This window comes from Neoarius graeffei, chromosome 14 (genome assembly GCF_027579695.1).
Source record: "Neoarius graeffei isolate fNeoGra1 chromosome 14, fNeoGra1.pri, whole genome shotgun sequence".
Taxonomy (NCBI): Eukaryota; Metazoa; Chordata; class Actinopteri; order Siluriformes; family Ariidae; genus Neoarius; species Neoarius graeffei.
Window position 1 is genome coordinate 5,437,094 of NC_083582.1, and position 22,152 is coordinate 5,459,245.

General features: G+C 43.0%; 1 protein-coding gene across 1 annotated transcript; it reads left to right on the forward strand.

The window, feature by feature from the left end:
* Nucleotides 1-1,469: 1,469 nt before the first annotated feature.
* On the forward strand, nt 1,470-22,031 carry LOC132897911 (major facilitator superfamily domain-containing protein 8-like). The gene is made up of 12 exons (XM_060939183.1): nt 1,470-1,525; nt 4,488-4,561; nt 5,720-5,763; nt 12,008-12,248; nt 12,330-12,443; nt 12,608-12,752; nt 14,403-14,461; nt 18,509-18,617; nt 19,763-19,897; nt 20,125-20,228; nt 21,363-21,583; nt 21,738-22,031. The coding sequence occupies exons 1-12, from the start codon at nt 1,485-1,487 to the stop codon at nt 21,945-21,947; spliced, it is 1,497 nt and encodes a 498-aa protein (XP_060795166.1). The 5' UTR covers nt 1,470-1,484; the 3' UTR covers nt 21,948-22,031.
* The last annotated feature ends 121 nt before the right edge of the window (nt 22,032-22,152 follow it).

The window sequence follows — 22,152 nt, forward strand, 5'->3', positions numbered from 1 at the left end:
CTAGCAGCAGATAAATAACTACCACCGTCGTTATCAGGCTGGGACCAACGCAGCTAGAGGAAGACACTCGAATATTTCTGCTTGGGGCTCCACCAGACCCTAGAATCGCCTCTGCACACACATACCTCACTGTTTGCTGAAGATTTCAACTGCTATTATTCATTTTTATCTTTGTTATAATAAATTCAATTATTATTGAAACTGTGTATTTGTTGTGCCCAATATTCTTTGAAGTCATCCAATCTCAAAAGAATTCCAAGGTGCATATGAGTTGTGTAATATGGTAAGCGATCATAATAATTTGGAATATACCATAATTTAGCTGTTTGGTAATTCATTATTAAGCACCAAAATTAATGGTATTAATTAATGAGACTGATTTAATGAGACTGATTTAATTAGATTGATCACTTAAGACCAATTGCACCTACAGGAAGCAGCAGCAGAAGTGAAGAGTAAGGAACAGGCTGAGTTGAGGGACGCTGCAGAGACTGAGCTGCATGCAGAATCAGACGGTCTGCTGATCCAGGGTTGTGGCCAGCTAATTTAAGTGATAGTGACAGGGCAACTATTGACAGAAAATTAGCTTTTACTAATGAAAAACAAATGCCCAAAGATTCAGAGGGAAAGCCATTTCCAGATTATCTGAAGTACACCAAAGCAGCAAATGGCAGAGAAAAAATGAAAAGGGATTGGCTGATTTACATACAATAAGTCAATAAATGGAGGAAACAAAGGAATGCATTTTGTAATCCTGATTATTGATGTTTGCTGGAGGGCGCTGGAGTATCCATAAGGCGACTCATTTTAGATTTTTCGGATCACGGACCCGCCGACGGCAATTAAATACTACCGCTAGAAAAATAAAAAGTCTGCGCGTATTTTTATTTTTACCGCCGAAATGTACAAAAAGAAATGTAAAAAAAAAATAGTCACACATTTTTCTTGTAACAGCACTGTATCTCTGGTACTAGGTCATATTTCTTTAAATAAAAAGTATTAGAATTGCAAATACAAACGACAATGTGTGTTGTATATATATCCACTTCAGCCGAGTCCGAAAACGAAACTATTTATGACATTGAGTATTCACTTGAATGTTTTTATGGTATTTATGACCGCTTTACTACAGTGTCAACCTCGTGCTGACCATGGCTGACGCTGACAGCATGGATTCCGAGCTATCGCCTCAACTGTACTTAAGCATAAAGTGTGGTCAAGAAAAGTCTTTTCACTGTCTCACTAACCAAAACGTGGGCGATTTCGTCTCTCAAGCGTTGAAAGTAAACAATGAAAAGATCAAAACGATCTTTGGTTCGCAGAAAGAAGGCGGTGATGTAATGAGTGCGATGCCGAATATGCCTGCGATAACGTTAGTTCATGATTTTGGCTGCAAGTATCTGACTGTGGAATTAGAAGAGGATGGTGCCGCAGAGAGTCCTATCGAATCAAGTAGCACGAACGTATCAGCCTTCGATGTGCTTATGAGAGCTCAACGGTCATATGACCACATACCTTCAGAGAAGTAAGTACTGGAATGCTAGTCCGTATTATAAACTTATACACAAGAACACACACACACACACTATGTATGTATGTATGTATGTATGTATGTATGTAAAATGTGTCTCTTGAATTTAAATTATTTTATCATCTTAATCCGACATTGAAATTTTGCCATGCAAAAAAAAAAATTGGACAAGGACACTTGTATTTTTATTTCAACCGACATCATCAAAAATATGTTGAAAAAATCCGTGAACCTAAAGATAAAAAATGGGTGGCCTAATGTGCATACAGAATGTTATAAATCCATACTGATACAGTGATGCATGCAGTTTCTCTCAACACAAACATTTGGATTGAATGAACTCCATAGGCTACTGAGTGGCCTAATAATAGTTGCTCATAAAAGAAAAAAAAAAAAAAATATATATATATATATATATATATATATATATATATATATATATATATATATATATATCTTCCTTATATATCATGGAATTTTCATTTTAAGACAACAGTCTATTCAGTCTCATTCTGACAGTTCTGCATTGAAAATGTTCATATACCAAATAATTGTATCACCTAAACTTGCTAGGGAGCTGATCACATGCGTAGCAAAATAGAAGTGCCAGCCAAAAACAGACTTCAAATTCAGTTGCTTGCGCTTGAAAAATTTTACCGGGGGGCCCTAAATTGTAATCTTTCATAGGGCCCAAGATTTCTAGCAGCGCCTCTGGTTGACGGTGAAATTGTTTTATATTCTGTTTGTAATTTAGAGTAAGCTCAATTTTCTGGTGGAGCAAATCTTATTCAGGGCTCCACATTAATGGTAGTCTGACTGTCCGAGACAACCAAATGTTTGATCAAATCCGCATCTGCTTGTCTGAGTTGAATATTATAGGGTAGTCACACTAGAGGCGGAATGAGCCAGAATGCCGTCAGAATGAAAATTCTTCGGCTATTCCGGGATATTCGAAGTACATTCTAAGTATTCGAGCTGCATTCCCTTTGAATTCTTAGACATTCGAAACATATTCGGCGGCTATTCTGGGAGCGTTCTGACTGCATTTGTGGTGAATTCGTACAGCATTCGAGGCACCTTCCAACCAGACTTCAGGTGGTATTTAGGCGGCAATTGAACCGCACTCATATGGCATTCGAAGCGCATTCTTAATATTCTTACTGCATTCTAACAGCATTCTAGGTATTCCTACTGTGTTCCAACTACATTTGAACTGCATTCGAAAGCTAATACACCCGGAATGTGCAAGAATCATTCGAGGTGGGTTCGAAGCACATTCTAAGTTTTTGAACGGCATTCTTACAAAGCTGTTTGAAATTCCCACCTGAACGTGGCACGAATTTTGAAAAAATTTTTCATTCCGGCTGGTTCTGCTTGATTCCTGCTAATGCCGAATAAGTGTGACGAGCCTTTAGTTGAAAATCAGCATTTTTATAGGAATTATTCACGAGTTATATCAAAGTTCCAATAAAGCCAGTTGAATCCCCTCAGCGTTCCGGCCGTGTTATTATTTACGAAATTCTGGGGAAGTCGAATATAGCAAGTGTGTGTATAAAAATAACCACGGTGTAATATCTAATTATAGGTTATTAGACTTTCATCGAAATAGGAGAAATGGCAAGCTCAATAAAATAAATATCTGTGGTGAACATTTCATTTCTTTTGGACTTTCATTGTATTTTTCTTTTGTATAGTTCACATTAACCATCACACGTGGTAAAATATTTCAGGGGAATTTTACGACAGTAAAAGCCGAACTCTTACGGTTTGTTTTCATTCACAACATGATTGTCCCTGTTATCATGTCCAACTCGTTTTCTTTCTGTTTCATTTCATTGAAAGAAAGTGAAAAACACAACAATCCCAACTCACCTGCAGATCAGGTAATGGGTTCTAACAGCACACGCACCATAATGGGGCTTTGGATAGTTTCTGTTTATTGTTACAGTTAAAGTTTGAGTTTTATTGAAAAATTATAAATCATTAGCGCATCTTGATTGTCAAAACTATACCTGCTTTTTGATAGTGTTTTAATCACATTCCTTTTATTGAACTAGTAAATACATTGGAATATAAAGGTTGTGGTTAGGACGAGTGAAAAATTTCCCTGCTGCTCCGACTGGACAAGTCGATTAAAGGAGAAATGAAGGCAATTTTTTAATTATCAACATTCTATTTGTCTCATGTTATTAAATATAGGAATGCATTTTTTATCACTATTTTGTCGCTGCTATAGCAAGTTCTGAGTATTTGAAATATGCTCTGTAATATATCAGTCCATACGTCAAAGTGATGGCTGTAAACGAGATTCGTTGAGACCTGTGCAAGACATCGTAGGACGGAAGTAAAACGTACAGCGGAAATCAAAGTGACCAACATCTGCCAACGTTGTCAAAAGACGCACACGCCCTCTTTCGAATGCTGACGTAATCAAGCCGTAAGTTTTGTTTGTTTTGATGGCAATCAGGAAAGTTTGAAAAAAGTAGGCAGTAATCGCCATTTAAACACGTTTTTGTGCAATACTTTGTTTGGAAAACAGTTTTTAAAATGGCGGCACTGACACCTGGCTGACACTTCACGTTTCGAAGTCTGAGAACTCCCTGAGAAAATTACTAATCATTAACTCCTAATTGTTTGGATGCTTCACTGATTATATGCAGAAAACGTCATTTTTGCTGCTGGATTTTCTCAGCAGTCTCATTTTAGAGATGCACAGGCGTGATGCCGAGTGAAGGGGTTAATCCGATACTGGTTTGAAATTTCCTTTACGACGTGTTTTATGCTTCAAGTGTGGACATAATGTGGATTAACACACCACGGCTTGGATGACACAAAGGGGACTACTGATGTGTCTGGAGTCCGGGTTAGACCAGGATCGATTGGGTGTGTTTGTAATCTGGGCTGAATGAAGAAGTTGTGAGTGTATAATAAACGATAGTGTTTCATCTTGTTATAGCGTACAGGATGTCGAGAGGAGCCAGTGGAGGTCCATCAGGGTCATGTACTTCACCATGTTCCTCAGCAGCATGGGTGAGAGTGTGAACTTATTCCTGTTCTCATGAACTCTGATGTCACTGTAACAGAAACGTCTCTATACACAGAGATATTCTACTGCACCAGTTTACACTCAGACTGTAAGGTTATGCTCCTATCTGTACGCGTTTAGTACTCCATAAATATTTTTATGTATATCCAGAGTTATATGAAAGTAGGCGTGGCCTAATGTCAGCATGGTCAGCACTACATCACCCAGTTCATAAATAAAGACGTCTCCGTGGAATTGTCATATTTCTGAACAAATTTACTTGCCTGTTTTTCCAATATATTTAAACAAACTAGTTAGAAGGAGCTACGACTCAGCAATTTTTTTTGTTCCATCCTATGCGCACATGTCTAATCTCAGAGACTCGTTTCACAAAAGAAAAGGGGAATACTCCACATCGTAGTGTTTATCTGTTTAGAATGTAGTCCCCCACCCATTAATCTGATATTTCTGAACTACAAGCGTTCTCTAAGGAAGAGTGGGCAAAAGTTTCTCAAGCAAGAACCTAAAGACTGTTAACAGGCTACAGGAAACATTTAGAGGCTGTGATATCTGCTAAATAGTGACCGATAGGGTGCCAAAACTTTTCCACACACCAAATTTCAAATGAGAACTCACAATACCATGGAAGAGTGCAAAAAATTTACCATGTTGTCTGGGCAGAAGGGGCATATTTTATCTCTCATCTTCAATCACAGGCATTTGTGAGCTTGTGTATGTAGAAGAGGGTAGATAGCACTTTCCTGCGAGTGTGTTATACCACCCCGTGACTCAGTGGCTTGAAAAGAACCACTTGGCTGGCTTTACATGTCTCGGAAACTAGCTACCGTATAACACTGAGAACTAGCAGGTGGGTCGGAATTAGTAGAGGACTGAATTCACAGTCTGCTGGGGCACCAAAACTTTTGCCCAAGCATGTAGCATTAGTAATGTGCATAGTATGTTTTTATATAAAATTTATTTATTTAATTTTTTTTAAACACAGCCTTTTTTTTTAGCAGTGAAGGATTTAAAAAAAATAAATAAACACAATGCTAGTTTTGAAGATTATTGCTCACCTTTCAGGATATTAAACTGATTATTCATGTTAAATTTACATATTTAAATTTCATTTGTTTATTTAACGAGTGTAATATTCTCTCCAGGTTTCTCAATCGTCATCACGTCCATATGGTCTTATCTACGTAAGGTAAAGAGTGTGTGTGTGTAATAATCGAGGATTGATTCTTAATAAAATTTAAAGTGTTTACAAATTCTGCTCAAAAAAAGATGAAGTGAAGGAAAAAGTAAAAGAGAAATTATCAGGTGTTTGTTCTTGTGAATTTTTTTTAAGCATTTGCTATTGGTAATTCCATCAGATACCGGAGTGCAAAAGTTTGCACACCCTTAGAATGAGTATGAAGTAGAACAGATCTTTATTCAGAAGACCTGCATCATACAATATGATTTTCAGTATGGCTCTGGAAAAATGTAAATAATACACACATTATAATAAAATACAGATCAGAAAAACTACATTTAAATAAACAGTTGGTAAGATATTCTAATAAATAATATGAAAAAGAATATGACAATGGGGTGGCACGGTGGTGTAGTGGTTAGCGCTGTCGCCTCACAGCAAGAAGGTCCGGGTTCGAGCCCCGTGGCCGGCGAGGGCCTTTCTGTGCGGAGTTTGCATGTTCTCCCCGTGTCCGCGTGGGTTTCCTCCGGGTGCTCCGGTTTCCCCCACAGTCCAAAGACATGCAGGTTAGGTTAACTTGTGACTCTAAATTGACCGTAGGTGTGAATGTGAGTGTGAATGGTTGTCTGTGTCTATGTGTCAGCCCTGTGATGACCTGGCGACTTGTCCAGGGTGTACCCTGCCTTTCGCCCGTAGTCAGCTGGGATAGGATCCAGCTTGCCTGTGACCCTGTAGAACAGGATAAAGCGGCTACAGATAATGAGATGAGATGAATATGACAATGACAAAATAACAATAATGTTGAAAAAATAAACATTAAAAAATAATAAAATAAAAAATAAATAAAAGGAACAAAGCCTAATTATTTACTATGAAGGAAGTTTTCACTGCTCTTTTAAAATATGAAGATGCAAAGAATGCAGATGTAGCAGAAATTAAAAAAAAATGTTAAGTGTAGGAAATTACATTTCTGTTTAAACAAAATGTGTTGAAGAGAAATTATGTCTTTGAAAAACTGCCATGAATATTACATGTAATAAAAATGGTCAAATCGCGTATTTGTTGAGTCCTGATCTCAAAAGTTAAGAAAGTTTGTGTGGCAGTTCGGATGAGTGGGTGGAGCACAGAAGGATGGCAGGCCAGAATTAAGTTAAAAAAAAAAAAAAACTTTTATTGTGCACTTTTCAGTCGCACTCTAATTCTCCCAGCCACACACACAAGTCGTCTGGTTGGGGAGAGAGCTCTCCCTCTGCTCTCGCTCTCTCTTTAAGTAGGGTGCGGTCACTGGGGAAGACATACAAACACACGTTAATAGACCTCAGGTGCAGTGATTCTGCCACTTACCTTCCCTGACTCCGCCCTCCGGTCACAGACCGCCGCTTGACCACGCCCCTGCTGCCACATACCCCCACTGCCCGACTCAGGCCGGGCGGCCGTCCGGCCTGCAGCCGAGGAAGTCCGCCATGACCATCTGCGCCCCCGGCCTGTGGATCACCTTGAAGTTAAAGGGTTGGAGTGCCAGATACCAACGGGTGATCCGCGCGTTGGCATCCTTCATGCGGTGGAGCCACTGGAGGGGCGCGTGGTCCGAACAGAGGGTGAAAGGGCGTCCCAGCATGTAGTAACGGAGGGCGAGGACCGCCCACTTGATCACGAGGCACTCTTTTTCGATGGTGCTGTAGCGCCCCTCATGCACCGACAGCTTCCTGCTGATGTACAGCACTGGACGGTCCTCCCCCTCCACCTCCTGGGACAAAACAGCCCCCTGTCCGACGCATCTGTCTGTAACATAAAGGGGAGAGAAAAGTCAGGGGAGTGTAACAGTGGCCCCCCACACAGTGCAGCCTTCACCTCAGAGAAAGCCTGCTGGCATTGCTCCGTCCACTGGACCGGATCTGGTGCCCCCTTTCTAGTGAGATCAGTCAGCGGGCTGGTGATGTCCGAATAATTAGGTATAAACCTATGATAGTAGCCAGCCAGCCCCAGGAACTATCTCACCCCCTTTTTGGTCTTGGGCCTCGGGCAGGCCGCAATTGCTGCTGTCTTGTTAATTTGGGGACGCACCTGCCCGTTGCCCAAGTGGAAGCCCAGATACCGTACTTCCAGCCGCCCAATCGCACACTTCTTCGGGTTGGCTGTGAGACCCGCTCGCCTCAGCGACCTAAGGACGGCCCTCAGGTGTTGCAGGTGCCGCGGCAAGTCATTACTATAGATAATGATATCATTGAGGTACGCAGCCGCATAGGTGGCGCGGGGGTGGAGGACCCTATCCATCAGCCGCTGGAACCTAGCGGGCGCCCCAAACAGCCCAAAAGGAAGTGTGACAAACTGGTGTCAGCCGAACAGTGTGGAAAAGGCCGTTTTTTCTCGGGATAATGGAGTCAAGGGGATCTGCCAATAACCCTTTGTCAAATCCAGTGTCGAGTAAAAGCAAGCCGTGCCTAGTCGATCGAGCAACTCATCAATACAAGGCATTGGGTACGCATCGAATTTAAACACCGCGTTGACTTTTTTTTAATAGTCTACACAGAACTGGACCGACCCGTCGGCCTTGGGTACCAAGACCACCAGGCTGCTCCAGTCACTGTGGGACTCCTCGACGATGCCCATTTCGAGCATGGCCTTGAGTTCTTCCTGAACCACTTTTTTTCTTGTGTTCGGGTAGCCTGTAAGGGCGGCTGTGCACTACCACCCCCCAGGGGCATCTCAATGTGGTGCTCTATGAGGTCGGTGCGGCCAGGCAGGGGCGAGAACACGTCCGAAAACTCGGTCTGCAACTGGGCAACCTCCACGAGTTGGGTCGGGGAGAGGTGGTCTCCACAGGGGACCGGAGAGGTACGCGATGCCAATGCTTCCTTTTGAACATACAGCCCCAGCTCCGCCTTCTCCGGAACCACCGACACCAACGCCATGGGGACCTCCTCATTCCAGAGTTTGAGCAGACTGAGGTGGTAAATCTGTAGTGCCCCACCCCTGTCCGTTCGCCTCACCTCGTAGTCGACGTCCCCGACTCGCCGTGTGACCTCAAAGGGTCCTTGCCACTTGGCGATCAATTTGGAGCTCGATGTGGGCAACAGTACGAGTACTTTATCTCCCGGTGCGAACTCCCTAAGGTGCGTATCCCTGTTGTACAGGCGAGTTTGCCGTTCTTGGGCCTGCCGCAAATTCTCCTGGGTTAGGTGTGTGAGTGTGTGGAGTTTTGCACGCAGGTCAATAATGTATTGAATTTCATTTTTACTTGGTGAAGGTCCCTCCTCCCAATTTTCTTGCAGCACATCTAGAATGCCACGCGGCTTACACCCATATAACAATTAGAACGGGAATAACCCCGTGGAGGCTTGTGGGACCTCTCGCACTGCAAATAACAAGGGTTCGAGCCATTTATCCCAATTACGTGCGTCCTCGCTTACAAATTTTTTAATTATATTTTTGAGGGTGCGATTGAACCATTCAACTAAACCATCCGTTTTGTGGGTGATAAACGCTGGTGTGGATCGGCTTAATTCCTAATAACCCATACAGTTCGTTCAGTGTACGTGACATAAACAAGGTGCCTTGGTCAGTCAGAATCTCTTTCGGGATTCAGACTCGGGAGATGATGCGGAAGAGCGCTTCCGCAATACTGCGTGCTGAGATATTACAAAGAGGCACTGCTTCCGGGTATCGGGTTGCATAGTCCACCAGAACTAAAATAAAGTGGTACCCTCGTGTGGCCCTTCTACTGTAATGGCCCGACGAGATCCATCCCAATCCTTTCAAATGGGGTCTCAATTAATGTGAGAGGGCGCAAAGGCGCTTTTGGAATGGCCGCTGGATTTACTAACTGGAATTCGTGGCACGCCATACACCACCTATGGATATCGCCGCGAATCCCTGGCCAATAGAACCGGGCCATTATTTGGGCTAGTGTCTTATCCTGCCCCAAGTGTCCAGCCATGGGATTAAAGTGAGCCACCTGGAATACCAATTCCCGGTGGCTCTTCGGAATCAAAAGCTGCGTGACTTGCTCTTTAGTCTGAGTGTCCTGCGTCACTTGGTATAATCTATCCTTCATAATAGAAAAAGGGGAAGGACGGGGTGGCGTTTGGCTGGAGCGTTTGACCATCGATTACTCTCACTTGGTCAAACGCATGCCGCAGAGTCTCGTCTCACGACTGCTCTAACAGGAAATCCGCGAGGGATTCCCCGAGAGAGGGAGGAGGAGCCTGCTGCTCCTCACTCTGACACGGAGATGACATAGACGGCTCTGTGACAGCTGCTCCCGCCAATGCGACACTGGGACCTCCCCCTGCTGAACTACGGCAGGACCCACTCTTCACCAAATGGCTCATTAACTCCCCGAATCCCGGCCAATCAGTCCCCAAAATTATAGAGTGGGTGAGGCGAGGATTAACTGCCGCCTTTCCTCTAAATTTTTTTCCCTCGGAAAAGAATGTGGACCGACACTAAAGGGTAGCTGTGAACATCCCCGTGCACACACAACACCTTCACCAATTGTGCTCCCCCCAATGCCTCGTCTTGCACCAGGCTTTGGTGAATTAAGGTCTGATTACAGCCAGAGTCCACCAATGTCTGATATGTATCCCCTTGGATACTCACCGGTATGCAATATGCTCCAGCTCGATCGAGGGCGGCTCCTGGCGCGTCGGGGATCCGAACCACCATGCCCGCTTCCATTGCCGAGCACTGCTGTTGGAGGTGGCCCGGCTTCCCGCAGCGCCAACAAACCGGCCCGGGCTTCCTCTCTGCACCGGCGCTCTGGGGCTCACTGACGTGAGGGGGGGAAGAGACAGACACAGAAGGGAAAAACAGGAGGGCACTGTGGGTGCGACAGGCCGGCTGGGGTGGGACCGGCCCCTGTCTCCGCAGTGGGGGAACGGGGCGAGGACGAGACACAGGAGGAGAGGAGGGAGAGAGAGAGAGGAGAGGGAAGAAGAGGATGTCCGCTGTCCTGCTGTCGGAACAGCCGCCAAATGGTCCTCCGCCAGCTCGATGGCCTGATCCAGTGACGCCGGGTGGTGGCACTGGACCCACTCTGCGGTCCCCTCTGGTAGGCGGGCGATGAACTGCTCCAGTACCACCTGATCTATGATTCCCTCAGCGTTGCAGTTGTTGGCCCTCAACCACTGCCAGCAGGCGTCCCGAAGCTGCTGGCCAAACGCGAACGGCCGGCCGACTTCCTCCAAGCGCAGAGCGCGAAAGCGCTGTCGCTGTTGTTTGGGGGTGCGCCCCACCCGCTGGAGGACGGCCCGGCGAAGGTCCGTGTAGACCAGCCGGCGGTCGGTGGGGAGCTGTAGTGCGGCCAGCTATGCCTCGCCCATTAGCAGGGGGAGGAGGCGCGCCGCGCGCTGTTCCACCGGCCAGCCCGAGGCCTCTGCTGCCTGCTCGAAGAGCGTGAGGAAGGCCTTGGGGTTGTCATGCGGGCCCATCTTAGTTAGGGTGAGGGGAGAAGGGTCCGCGGCGGTGGAGGTGGTGGACCCCACCGACGTGAGGAGGTGCCGGAACGCCTGTCGATCTTCCTGCTGCACCAACACCAGGGCCTCGAACCGGTGCTCTTGCTCCTTCCGGAGGGCGACTAGCACCTGTTGCTGGCTCTGCTGGGCCGTGGCGAGGGCGTGGACCAGGTCTGTGAAGGGGGAGGACTTCATGGGGCTGTTCTTTTCCTGTGCTCCGCTCCCAGGTTTCGGCACCACTGTGGCAGTTCGTATGAGTGGGTGGGGCACAGAAGGACGTCAGGCCAGAATTAAGTTAAAAAAAACAAACTCCTTTTATTGTGCACTTTTCAGTCGCACTCTAATTCTCCCAGCCACACACACACACACACACACACACAAGTCGTCTGGTTGGGGACAGAGCTCTCCCTCTGCTCTCGCTCTCTCTTTAAGTAGGGCACGGTCACTGGGGAAGACACACACACACAGGTTAATAGACCTCAGGTGCAGTGATTCTGCCACTTACCTTCCCTGACTCTGCCCTCCGGTCACAGACCGATGCTTGACCACGCCCCCGCTGCCACAGTTTGCCTTTCTGTTTTTTGAATGTGATAAATATTCTCTAAAAACATTTTCCTAATCATTGTCTTATTGGTGGTTACGCCCACTTTTTTTTGTAGAAAATATTTTAAAATGGTTCTGCACTCCAGAACTACTAATGTGTGAAACTAAATCCTCACTGTTTTTCAATAGAATTAAATTAAATACCTCTCCGATTCTTCAGATTGTTTTAGACGTTGTGTTATTTTGTGATTTTATAGATTGACGACAGCGCAGATGCTAGTTTTCTGGGTTGGGTTGTGGCTGCGTATAGCCTGGGACAGATGGTGGCGTCGCCCCTGTTTGGACTTTGGTCCAATCACAGGCCTCGAAAGGAGCCGCTGGTGTGTTCCATAGCTATCAACGTTGCAGCTAACGTGTACTACTCTTATGTGTACCTGCCTCCGTCTTACAACAAATACCACATGCTCATGGCTCGAGCGCTCATTGGATTTGGAGCAGGTAAAGAAATGACAAAGAGAAGAATTGCGACATAACTGATGCACTGTGCTCGATACTGACCTCTGCAAGAATGTCCTGCAGGTAATGTAGCTGTCGTGAGGTCCTATTTAGCAGGAGCCACATCGCTGAAGGACAGAACCAGCGCGATGGCGAACATGAGCGCCTGCCAGGCTCTGGGCTTCATCCTTGGCCCAGGTACCGAGAAATCACTCAAGTAAATATGTACAGTATGAGTAAGATATTCTGGATTGGGACGGTAAAGCACATGATGGATCTGGTATTATGAGCCTTTTTTTTATGTTGAATGAAAAGCATACTGAAGGTTGAGAGAAGTTTAAAAGGACGGTGTGTGTTTGTAGCTCTTCAGGCAGGTCTGTCGTTTATCGGTGAGAAAGGCTTCACCATGGACATCATTTACCTGAAGTTTAACATGTACACGGCTCCGGCGCTGCTCGCAGCCTGCTTCGGCGTCATCAACATCCTGCTGGTTTTTATCGTCCTGAGGTAACACTGTGCATTTGATCTGAGTGCAGTCATGTTAATGGAAGAAAGGTTTTAAATAAAAGCTTCTCAGTCTTAAACACACTTCTGTTTTTGTTTGTTTATTTATGTACTAGTCCCATTTCCAGAAAAGTTGGGATATTTTCCAAAATGCAATAAAAACAAAAATCTGCAATTTCTTAATTCGTGTGAACCTTGACTTAACTGACAAAAGTACAAACAAAATATTTTCTGTAGTTTTACTGACCAACTTAATTGTATTTTGTAAATATAAACGAAGTTAGAATTTGATGCCTGCAAAACACACGCAAAAAATTTGGGACCGAGGAATTATTACCGTTGTGTGACATCACCTTTCCTTTTAATAACACTTTTTAATCGTATAGGATCTGAGAATACAAATCATTGCAGCTTTGCAGTTGGGATTATTGTCCATTTTTGCTTGATACAAGACTTCAGCTGCTCAACAGTCCGTAGTCTCCGTTGTCTGAGTCTCCTCTTCATGATACTCCATACATTCTCAATAGGAGACAGATCTGGACTGGCAGCAGGCCAGTCAAGCGCACTCACTCTGTGTCTACAAAGCCATGCTGTTGTAGCCTGTGCAGAATGAGGCGTGGCATTGTCCTGCTCAAATAAGCATGGACTTCCCAGGAAGAGACATTGTCTTGATGAATATGTCTCTAAATGAATATGTACCTTCACACGCATGTAGCTCCCCCCGTACCGTCACAGATGTTGGTTCTACACCTTTCTCTGATGTGTTCATCTTTGCCACTGAGAACTCAATGTCTGGTTTTCCTGAAAACAAGCCGAAATGTGACTCATCTGACCACAGCACATGTTTCCACTGTGTTTCGGTCCATCTGAGATGAGTTCAGGCCCAGAGAAATCAGCAGTGTTTCTGTATAGAATTGATAAATGGTAATACAGTTGTGTAATACAGTTTCAGGTTGCATTTCTGGATGCAGCAGCAGACTGTGTTCAGTGATAACGATTTTCCGAAGTTCTCCTGAGCCCATGTTGCTATATTTGTCACATTAGCATGACTGTTTCTCAGGCAGTGCCGCCTGAGGGCTCGAAGGTCATGCCCATTCAACAGTGGTTTCTGACCTTGCCCTTTACACACTGAGATGTCTCTGAATTCCCTGAATATTATGGACTGTAGGTTCTGAAAGACCTAAAATCTTGCATTGAGAAATGTTCTTTTTGAACTGAACAATTCTCTCAGGAATTTTGGCACAAATCAGTGAGCCACGCCCCATTCTTACTTGCAAAGACTGAGCCTTTGGAGCTGCTCCTTTTAAACCCAATCATGTTACCAATTAACCTGCTTATTGTGGAATCTTCCAGAATGGTGTTACTTGAATATTCTCCAAACTTTTCAGTATTATTTTGCCTCTATCCCAACTTTTTTTTTTTTAAAGTGTGTTGCAGGAATCAGATTCTAACTTCGTTTATATTTACAACATACAATTAAGTTGGTCAGTAAAACGACTGACAATCTTTTCTTTGTAATTTTGTCAGTTAAATAAAGGTTCATGTGAAAGAACAAATCACAGAATTTTGTTTTTTTTCCATTTTGGAAAATATCCCAACTTTTCTGGAAATGGGGTTTGTATTTATTTGTTTTATTTTGCTTATTTCTAACAGGGAGCATTGTGTAGATGACCATGGCAACCAGATCAGAGCGATTAACTACGTCTCAGAAGGTAGTGTACCAGTTTGATTTATGGCAAACACACACACACACACACACACATGTTCATCTCATTTTCCAGAGCAAGAGAACTCTAACATGAGTGGAATTGTGGGACTGATTTATTTCTCATATTTTGTAATACAGCTGACTGCAAAGTACTTTCAGACACTAAAAGTATAAATTATAATCCAAGATATTTAGTGTTCGGCTTCACAGATGCTTTTTTTTAATATCACAAATAATAAAGTGAATGTTCGAGTTCACATGTTTGCTACCCCTCCCTTTCTCAGTGTGATATGTCAGGACTTAAACACTCAGTGTTGTGCTGTTGGAGGAAAGTAATCAGTGATGGACTGTGTAATGAAGTTACTGTTACCATTGTTTATTCCTCAACAATTTATGCAGTTATTTAATTTCATTTTATTTATTAAAGAGCAACATGTCCTTTTTTATCCATTTGTAGGTATAGTTGCAATCAGAAGTTTACATACATGGATATGAATGTCATGGCAATATTGGGATTTCTTTTTTTTTTTGCACCAGAATGATTGTACAACATCTTTTTTTTTTAAAGTTGGTGCACACATTTTAATTTATTTTGGGCTTCCTGAAATCAACACAGGGTCAAAAATATTCATACAGCCATCTAATATTTGGTTAAACGTCCCTGAGAATGTTTCACCTTCACCAGACACTTTTGGTCTCCATCACTGAGCTTCTGTCGAATTCTGGTTGGATATCTGACTGCACTTCTTGGCAGAATTGGTCGAGTTGAATTAAACTTGTGTTTCCTGGCATGGACCCTACTTTTAAGCACAGTCAGAACTTGTTTTAAGCTTCATGTTCCCCTGCTTTATCCTCCACAACCAGCTCTGATGTGTGTTTGGGGTCATTGTCCTGTTGGAACACCAAATTGTTGAAGTTTCTGATGGTTTGAGGTTTGTGATGAAGAATTCTGAGGTTCTTAATCACTCCATCCACTTTGTGCAGTGAACCAGTTCCACTGGCAGGAAAACAGCCCCAAAGCCTGATGCTACCACCACCATGTTTAACAGTTGATACAGTGTTCCTCTGTACCTCTGGTCATTGTGGCCAAACAACTCAATCTTTGTCTCATCTGACAATAAAACTTGCCTCCAGAAGGCTTTTTCTTTGTCCATGTGGTCAGCTGTGAACTTCTGTTGAACTTGAAGGTGTCAATTTTGGAGCAGAGGCTTTTTCTTGAATGGCAGCTTCTCAATCCATGATGATGTAAAACTTGCTTGACTGTAGGTCTGTAGTGTTCCAGCAGCTTCCACTTCATGGCAGGTCTGTGTTTTGGTGGTTCCCGGGTTGCTCCTGACCATCTGAACCGATTTCCTCTCAGCTGAGGTTTGAGCTCAGTTTGGATCTTCTTCCAGCAAAGTGGCTGGACAATAACTTGTACTTGCGTACAGCTGTTTGAACCGATGATCATGGAATCTACAGTTGTTTAGAAATGGCTCCAGGAGATGTTCCTGAGTGTGTAAATCTGTGATCCTCTTTCTTAGATCTACACTGAGCTCCTTGGACATTCCCATTGTACTGTGTGTTGGTCAATCCAAACAAACTGTCAAACAAACCCTTTTTATGTTGTGCACAGAGAAGCTACCAGATGTCATCAATCAATCACGAACAGGAACTTAAAGGTCTCCTTGCATCGTTTTTTCATTAATTGGGCGGTGGTCTCTAGTATGAATGAATGCCCTGTGAGCCAGTTTTGGTGAAAAAAATGCTGTGGTGCTCCTGTTTCAGGCTGTTCTAGTTTGGTGGAGGAGCAGGTGGCGGGAGAACGACGGGATTTCAGCTCTTACTCATTAATATTCATGACATGTAAACGCATTACCTCTGATTGGCTAACAGCACTGTGACGCTACCTCCAGTGGGTCAGAACAAGTGGATGTGGGTGTCTTACTACGGCAAGAGGGAAGGAACAAACCGCAAAAGGAAAAATACCGCGCGCTGACGTCATTGATGTGTGACGCGAGGAAATAAAATAAATTCAAGAAATGTTTGGGTTTTTACTGAACAAAAACGAATAAAATGAACGAGTGACTTAAAAAAAAGAATGTGGGTGCCTTTGTAAAAACTGTTTTGATTGGCTATTATGGTCTCGACATCGATGTTTTGACCAAGAACAATGTAGATAACACGAATTTTACATCACATTCAACGAGATTAAACGAGACTAAAGATGGCGACTTACAAATAATGTGTAAACATCGTTGGAGTTAATAAAGTTTGAACAGCATGAAGGAACATACCCCAACCCCCCGAAATTAATAAAAAAAATTCTCAACGGATTTGGCGTAATATAAAAAGGTCGTTTTTTACTCAGAAAAAGTGGAAAACTCTCATCCCTGCCGAGCTTGTGACCGTGTCATGCATGCTAACGTGGAGAATATGAACATGCTATTTTGTCACAAAAACCTTCAAACAAAAAGTTCATGTTTTATTTACAGCTTGTGAGCTGGTGGTCGATCGTCTTGACGGTACAGATCCAGGGATTAAAAACAACCTCGAAGCAAAACCACGACTGAAGGCACCGAAGTTTGAAAAGTCACTGTGGTTGAAATGATCAGAACACAGTACTAACGCTGCATTATACTTCGCTGGTGGTGTTCCAAAGATAAGTTCCAACCATTTCTTCTTCGCCTCTTCTATCTTGGGCAAGAAATGCAACGCTGATGTGTTACTGCCACAGATAACACAGGCACGAACTTGTTCAGACATGTTTTCAACTTGCTGTTAGGTGCTCTTCGTTAGCTACTGACGAGATGGGCTCTGCTCAGTGTTGCCAGATACTGCTGACGTTTTCCAGCCCAAAATATGTTCAAAACCCGCCAAAATGCACTTATAACCACCCAATCTGGCAACACTGGCTCTGCTCTCTCTCCTCGCGCTTAAATCTGAACTTCCTTCCCATGGGCGGTCGCAAGCCAAGGTGGGCGGGGCCATGAATACTAATTTACGAAGTGATGTAAGATCGTATGGCTTTTTCAGATCCGCTCGTTTTTCCGACTATTTTCTTTCATAAGCTAATACAGGGAATGGGAGTAGAATTACATTTTCACATGCAGCATGCATATGCAACTCGGAGTGAGCTATGGTATTTCAAAAAGAGCCAGTATTAAACATTTTTGGTGGAAGGGCACCTTTAACAGACCTTGGCAAGTTAAGATGTTTTGGAACTTTCAGCACCACTGAATTAATAATTTAAGTGGGTGGATCTAAATTTTTGACCCTTATTTAGAAAACCCTAAATGAATTCAAACTTGTGCATTAAATTCTTGTTTTTTTCTATTAAAGATGGATGATGTACAATTATTCTGCCACAGAAAAAGAACGGCTCAAAGAAATCACTGAAATCTCGATATCACCATGACATTCACTCATGTCCATGTATGTAAACTTCTGACCTCAACTGTACATTTAATGTTGTGGAACATACATGTGTTCTTTTGTTATCGGAGTTATAAACAGTCATCCCCCCCCACCAACCTCTCCCTTTTTCTTTTTTTTTTTAAATCATCTCTTTGGAAGTTTATAAGATTTCTAAAAAAAAAAAAAAACATAGCTTTTCATGTTATCAAGAAACCCCACAAAAGACTTTCCCATGGTACAAAGCACTGGCACTGGAGACTCCTTCCCTAAATGTTAAAGAAATGTTTCTTTACAGAAAACTTCACCCTGTCCATGAATGTGTTTAATCTGTTCATGTGGCTTATCTATTGGACAAATTTGGGCTTGACCGATAAATCATATTCTAATAACTTGTCTATTATAATACATGCTGCCTCCTGGTGGTCTGGAGACTGAGAGGGTGATGAAGCATGATATAAAACACAGAATTTCTTCAGACTCATGATTTGAGCAGTGTTGTTGCAGGATACACCCACATCATCATTGTGGATTCTTTTTCATTAATTCATAAACCATGGGTTTGCACTCATTGTTTAAATTAGAATGACTTTTGGGAAGATTGTTAGAAAAGCGTTTGTCATTCATGACTAAAATCTGTGGTTTTTTACCTTTACAGAGCAACTCATCGTGCCTCCTGAAGTGGAAGGAGATATCGACCAGATCGCAGTGCTGACATCCAACATCCTTTTCTTCGTCGTCCTCTTCATTTTTGCTGTGTTTGAAACGTAAGGGTTTTCTGTTTGTTTTTAAACAGTAAATTAGAAACAGAGTAAGATCTTACTCAAGGTTGTATTCTAGCCAAGAAATAATTTGGACATCAGTTAGTTGATTAAAAAAAAAAAGGCCATCATATTGATCATAGACTTCAGCAAATGTTGCTGGATTTGGGTTAGATTTTACACTACAAAATTATTTTAAAAACATTAACAGTACATGCTGTTTCATCAATTAAACTATAAATGATTTTTTTTCTGTAAAATATTTCTCTGTAGAGTTTTCATTAGGGCTGTAGTACTCGAGTCTGGACTCGAGACGGTTTTTCTATTGTCTCGGGCTTGTCTCTGTCTTGGCCATTAGTCTCACCAGATCTTCCACTTCGTCTTGACTGAGTCCAGCTGCCTTTAAAAAAATATTGTGGTGGGGTTTTTTTTTTCCTTCTTCTTCCCCCCTCAAGAAACTCCTCCTCAAAGCAAAATCATTAATTGAGCATGTTCAGAAACTGGTATTGGTTTAATTCATTCAAAATCCAATTGGAATGGGCATTGACATTGGCTGCCTGGTAACCAAGAGTGTTTCTCGGTCTTGACTTGGACTCAACACTCTTTGGACTCGAGCATCTTTGGACTTGTCCTCAAATCTCTTTGGACTCGGTCTTGACTTGGACTTGAGCATCTTTGGATTTGGACTCCAACCTCTTTGGGCTTAGTTTTGACTTGGATTCGAGCATCTTTGGATGTGGACTTGAACCTCTTGATTTGGACTCAAACCTCTTTGGACTTGAACCTCTTGTACTCAGTCTTGACTTGGACTCGAGCATCTTTTGGATTTGGTCTCAAATGTCTTTGGGCTTAGTTTTGACTTGGATTCGAGCATCTTTGGACGTGGACTTGAACCTCTTGAACTCGGTCTTGACTTGGACACAAACCTCTTTGGACTTGAACCTCTTGGGACTCATTTTGACTTGGACTCGAGCATCTTTGGACTTGGACCAGATTGATCAGTAGCCATTGCGTACAGTTCTTGCGGATAAATTTAGAAGTTGTTCTCAGGACACTTTGATCACTTAAAGCCCTGGTGGTTTTACAGATTTCAGTTAGTTGCACACACTGTAATATAATCATGTCAATCATGATGAAATTTTTCTCCACAGTATAGCCACTCCTTTATCAATGGACATGTTTGCGTGGACGAGGAAAGAAGCCATCCTGTACAATGGGATCATTCTGGCAGCCATTGGCTTCGAGTCGATTATCGTGTTCCTCCTGGTGAAGGTGATCTCCATGCGGTATGTTCAGGAAGTGGTTCCTTCAGATTTTTTGCAGTCCCACTGATTAAATGTACTCTCACACAAGTCTGCTTTTCATTTCTTTCCATCTCACTCATCAGCAGGCTCCTCTGTGTGTATTAGGAAAGAATGATCATGAACGATCCGGAGAGAAGCTTAATGACGGCACGCGCTCTTTAATTGTTAAACAGGATCGTGCAGTTCATTCTTTTTCCCTCTTTCATCAGGTTTGGTGATCGTCCGGTGCTCTTCAGTGGCCTCGCCATCATATTTATCGGCTTCTTTATCATGCTCCCTTGGGGAAACCAGTATCCAAAAATTCAGTGGGCAGGTGAGGAATTCCTTCTGTCTCTCATTTTAATTTCAATTCCCTTCATTTAGTTTATTACGCTGAGACTCTACAGGTAGAAAGGATTTTGTTCATGCTTAACATTTTTATCGTTGCAGAGAAATTTTTGTATTTTGTCTTGCACTGTAGTCAAAAAATGTTAATGCCACTAAATTGTTTATTTCTGTGTTTGGTGTATTATCGGTGAGTTAAGGCTTTAAGCTCCGCCCACTTAGCACAATCATTCCATTAACTGCATCCCTGAAAAGCTTCTCTCCTGTGGAACCCTGTGTATCTGTAAAAGCCCGTTAGACTCCGCAAACATTTTCTTCTGTTTATAGATTTCTATCGTTCATGGATTTTTACATGTTCATTCCTGTTCCTAATTTGAAAGATATTCCCGAGGGATTTCTCCAACTGTTGATCAGTGCTGGAGTCGTGTTCGATTTTATACAACACAGTCAGAGAGAAACAATTGTTAAATATTTAAAATATAATGTTCTGATGGAATAATAACATTTTGCAATGCTCTTTCTTTGTAAGGTGTCTTTAGAGTGAAATAAACATTTTAATTACATATTCAAGACTGGTCTAAAGACATTACTACTTTTTGAGCAATATTATTAATTTTGAACATTTATCGCTTTTTATTATATTACACCATTATTATAACTTTCTTACAATTTGAATACTAATCTTCATTTTAATTTTTCATAGTTGTAGTATATGTAAAGAAATATGCTTTTATTTTTATAATTTGTTCATATTTTTTTGTTAGAGCATTGAGACTGAAATGCTTTGACATATTTATTATTATTCAAATTGAGGCATATTTAATTTGAGCCTCATTGACACAAAAGGATGCAATTAAAAAATACATCAAAAAAGTTTGATTTTTAGAATTTCAGAAATTAACTGGCCGTGACTGTGATATCTGATCTGAATATTTCCCTGAATTTTCCCTTGGGGATCAGTAACATCCATCCATCCATTCTTCAATCAGCCCTAATTTACATACCTCCTCGATTTAATAAAACAACGAAATGTATAATATTTGAAACATTCATAACATTTCTAAAGTTATTGCACATATTTTTCATGTCGCAACATCACGGTGTTGCTTTCTGGGCTCCACAGATCTTCAGAACCGCTCCATGCCAGTTTTGGGTCGTGCTCCGGTCTCGAACAGTAGTGTGGAACCGACCGGATGCCCTTCAGATCAGATTTGGTGCCAGTTCACCCCCGCCATCCACCTGGCACAATACCTAACATCTTATATCCTCATAGGAGTCGGTTACCCCGCCTGCAACGTCATGTCCTGCACGCTGTACTCGAAGATCCTGGGACCCAAACCACAGGTGTGGTGATGATGCAGATTCAGTGAATTTAGTATTGTTGCTTTATTGCTCAGTGCACGAAACAGTGTTGAAGTTTTCGAATAGTGCTTTACAGCAAAGGAGTCATTTCTCTCTTTCCATAAACGTGTGTGTGTGTGCGCGCGCGTGCATGCAGGGTGTGTACATGGGCTGGCTGACGGCCTCAGGCAGCGGCGCTCGGACCCTGGGTCCTGTATTTGTCTCTCAGGTCTATACCATCCTGGGTCCTCGCTGGGCCTTCAGTCTGATCTGTGGGCTTGTCCTGGCAGCCATCGTTCTCCTCACAGCGATGTACAGACGACTCATAGCCTTCTCTGTGCGCTACGGAAGGATACAGGAGGGATGAGGTCCGAGGGCCCAGACTGGAGTATTTTACCTTCGTGAACTAAAGGCTCTGGATGGTGGGAGATGGACAGAAGTTTCCCATGACTTGATGTTGTTGGTAACTCGCCAGCGCCCCCTATAACGATCCCACAATTTCCTTGCGCGCTCCACCCGGATGTGACGTGAAGTGGAACTGCTTTAACTGTATCGAGAGCGCCTCGATTCGC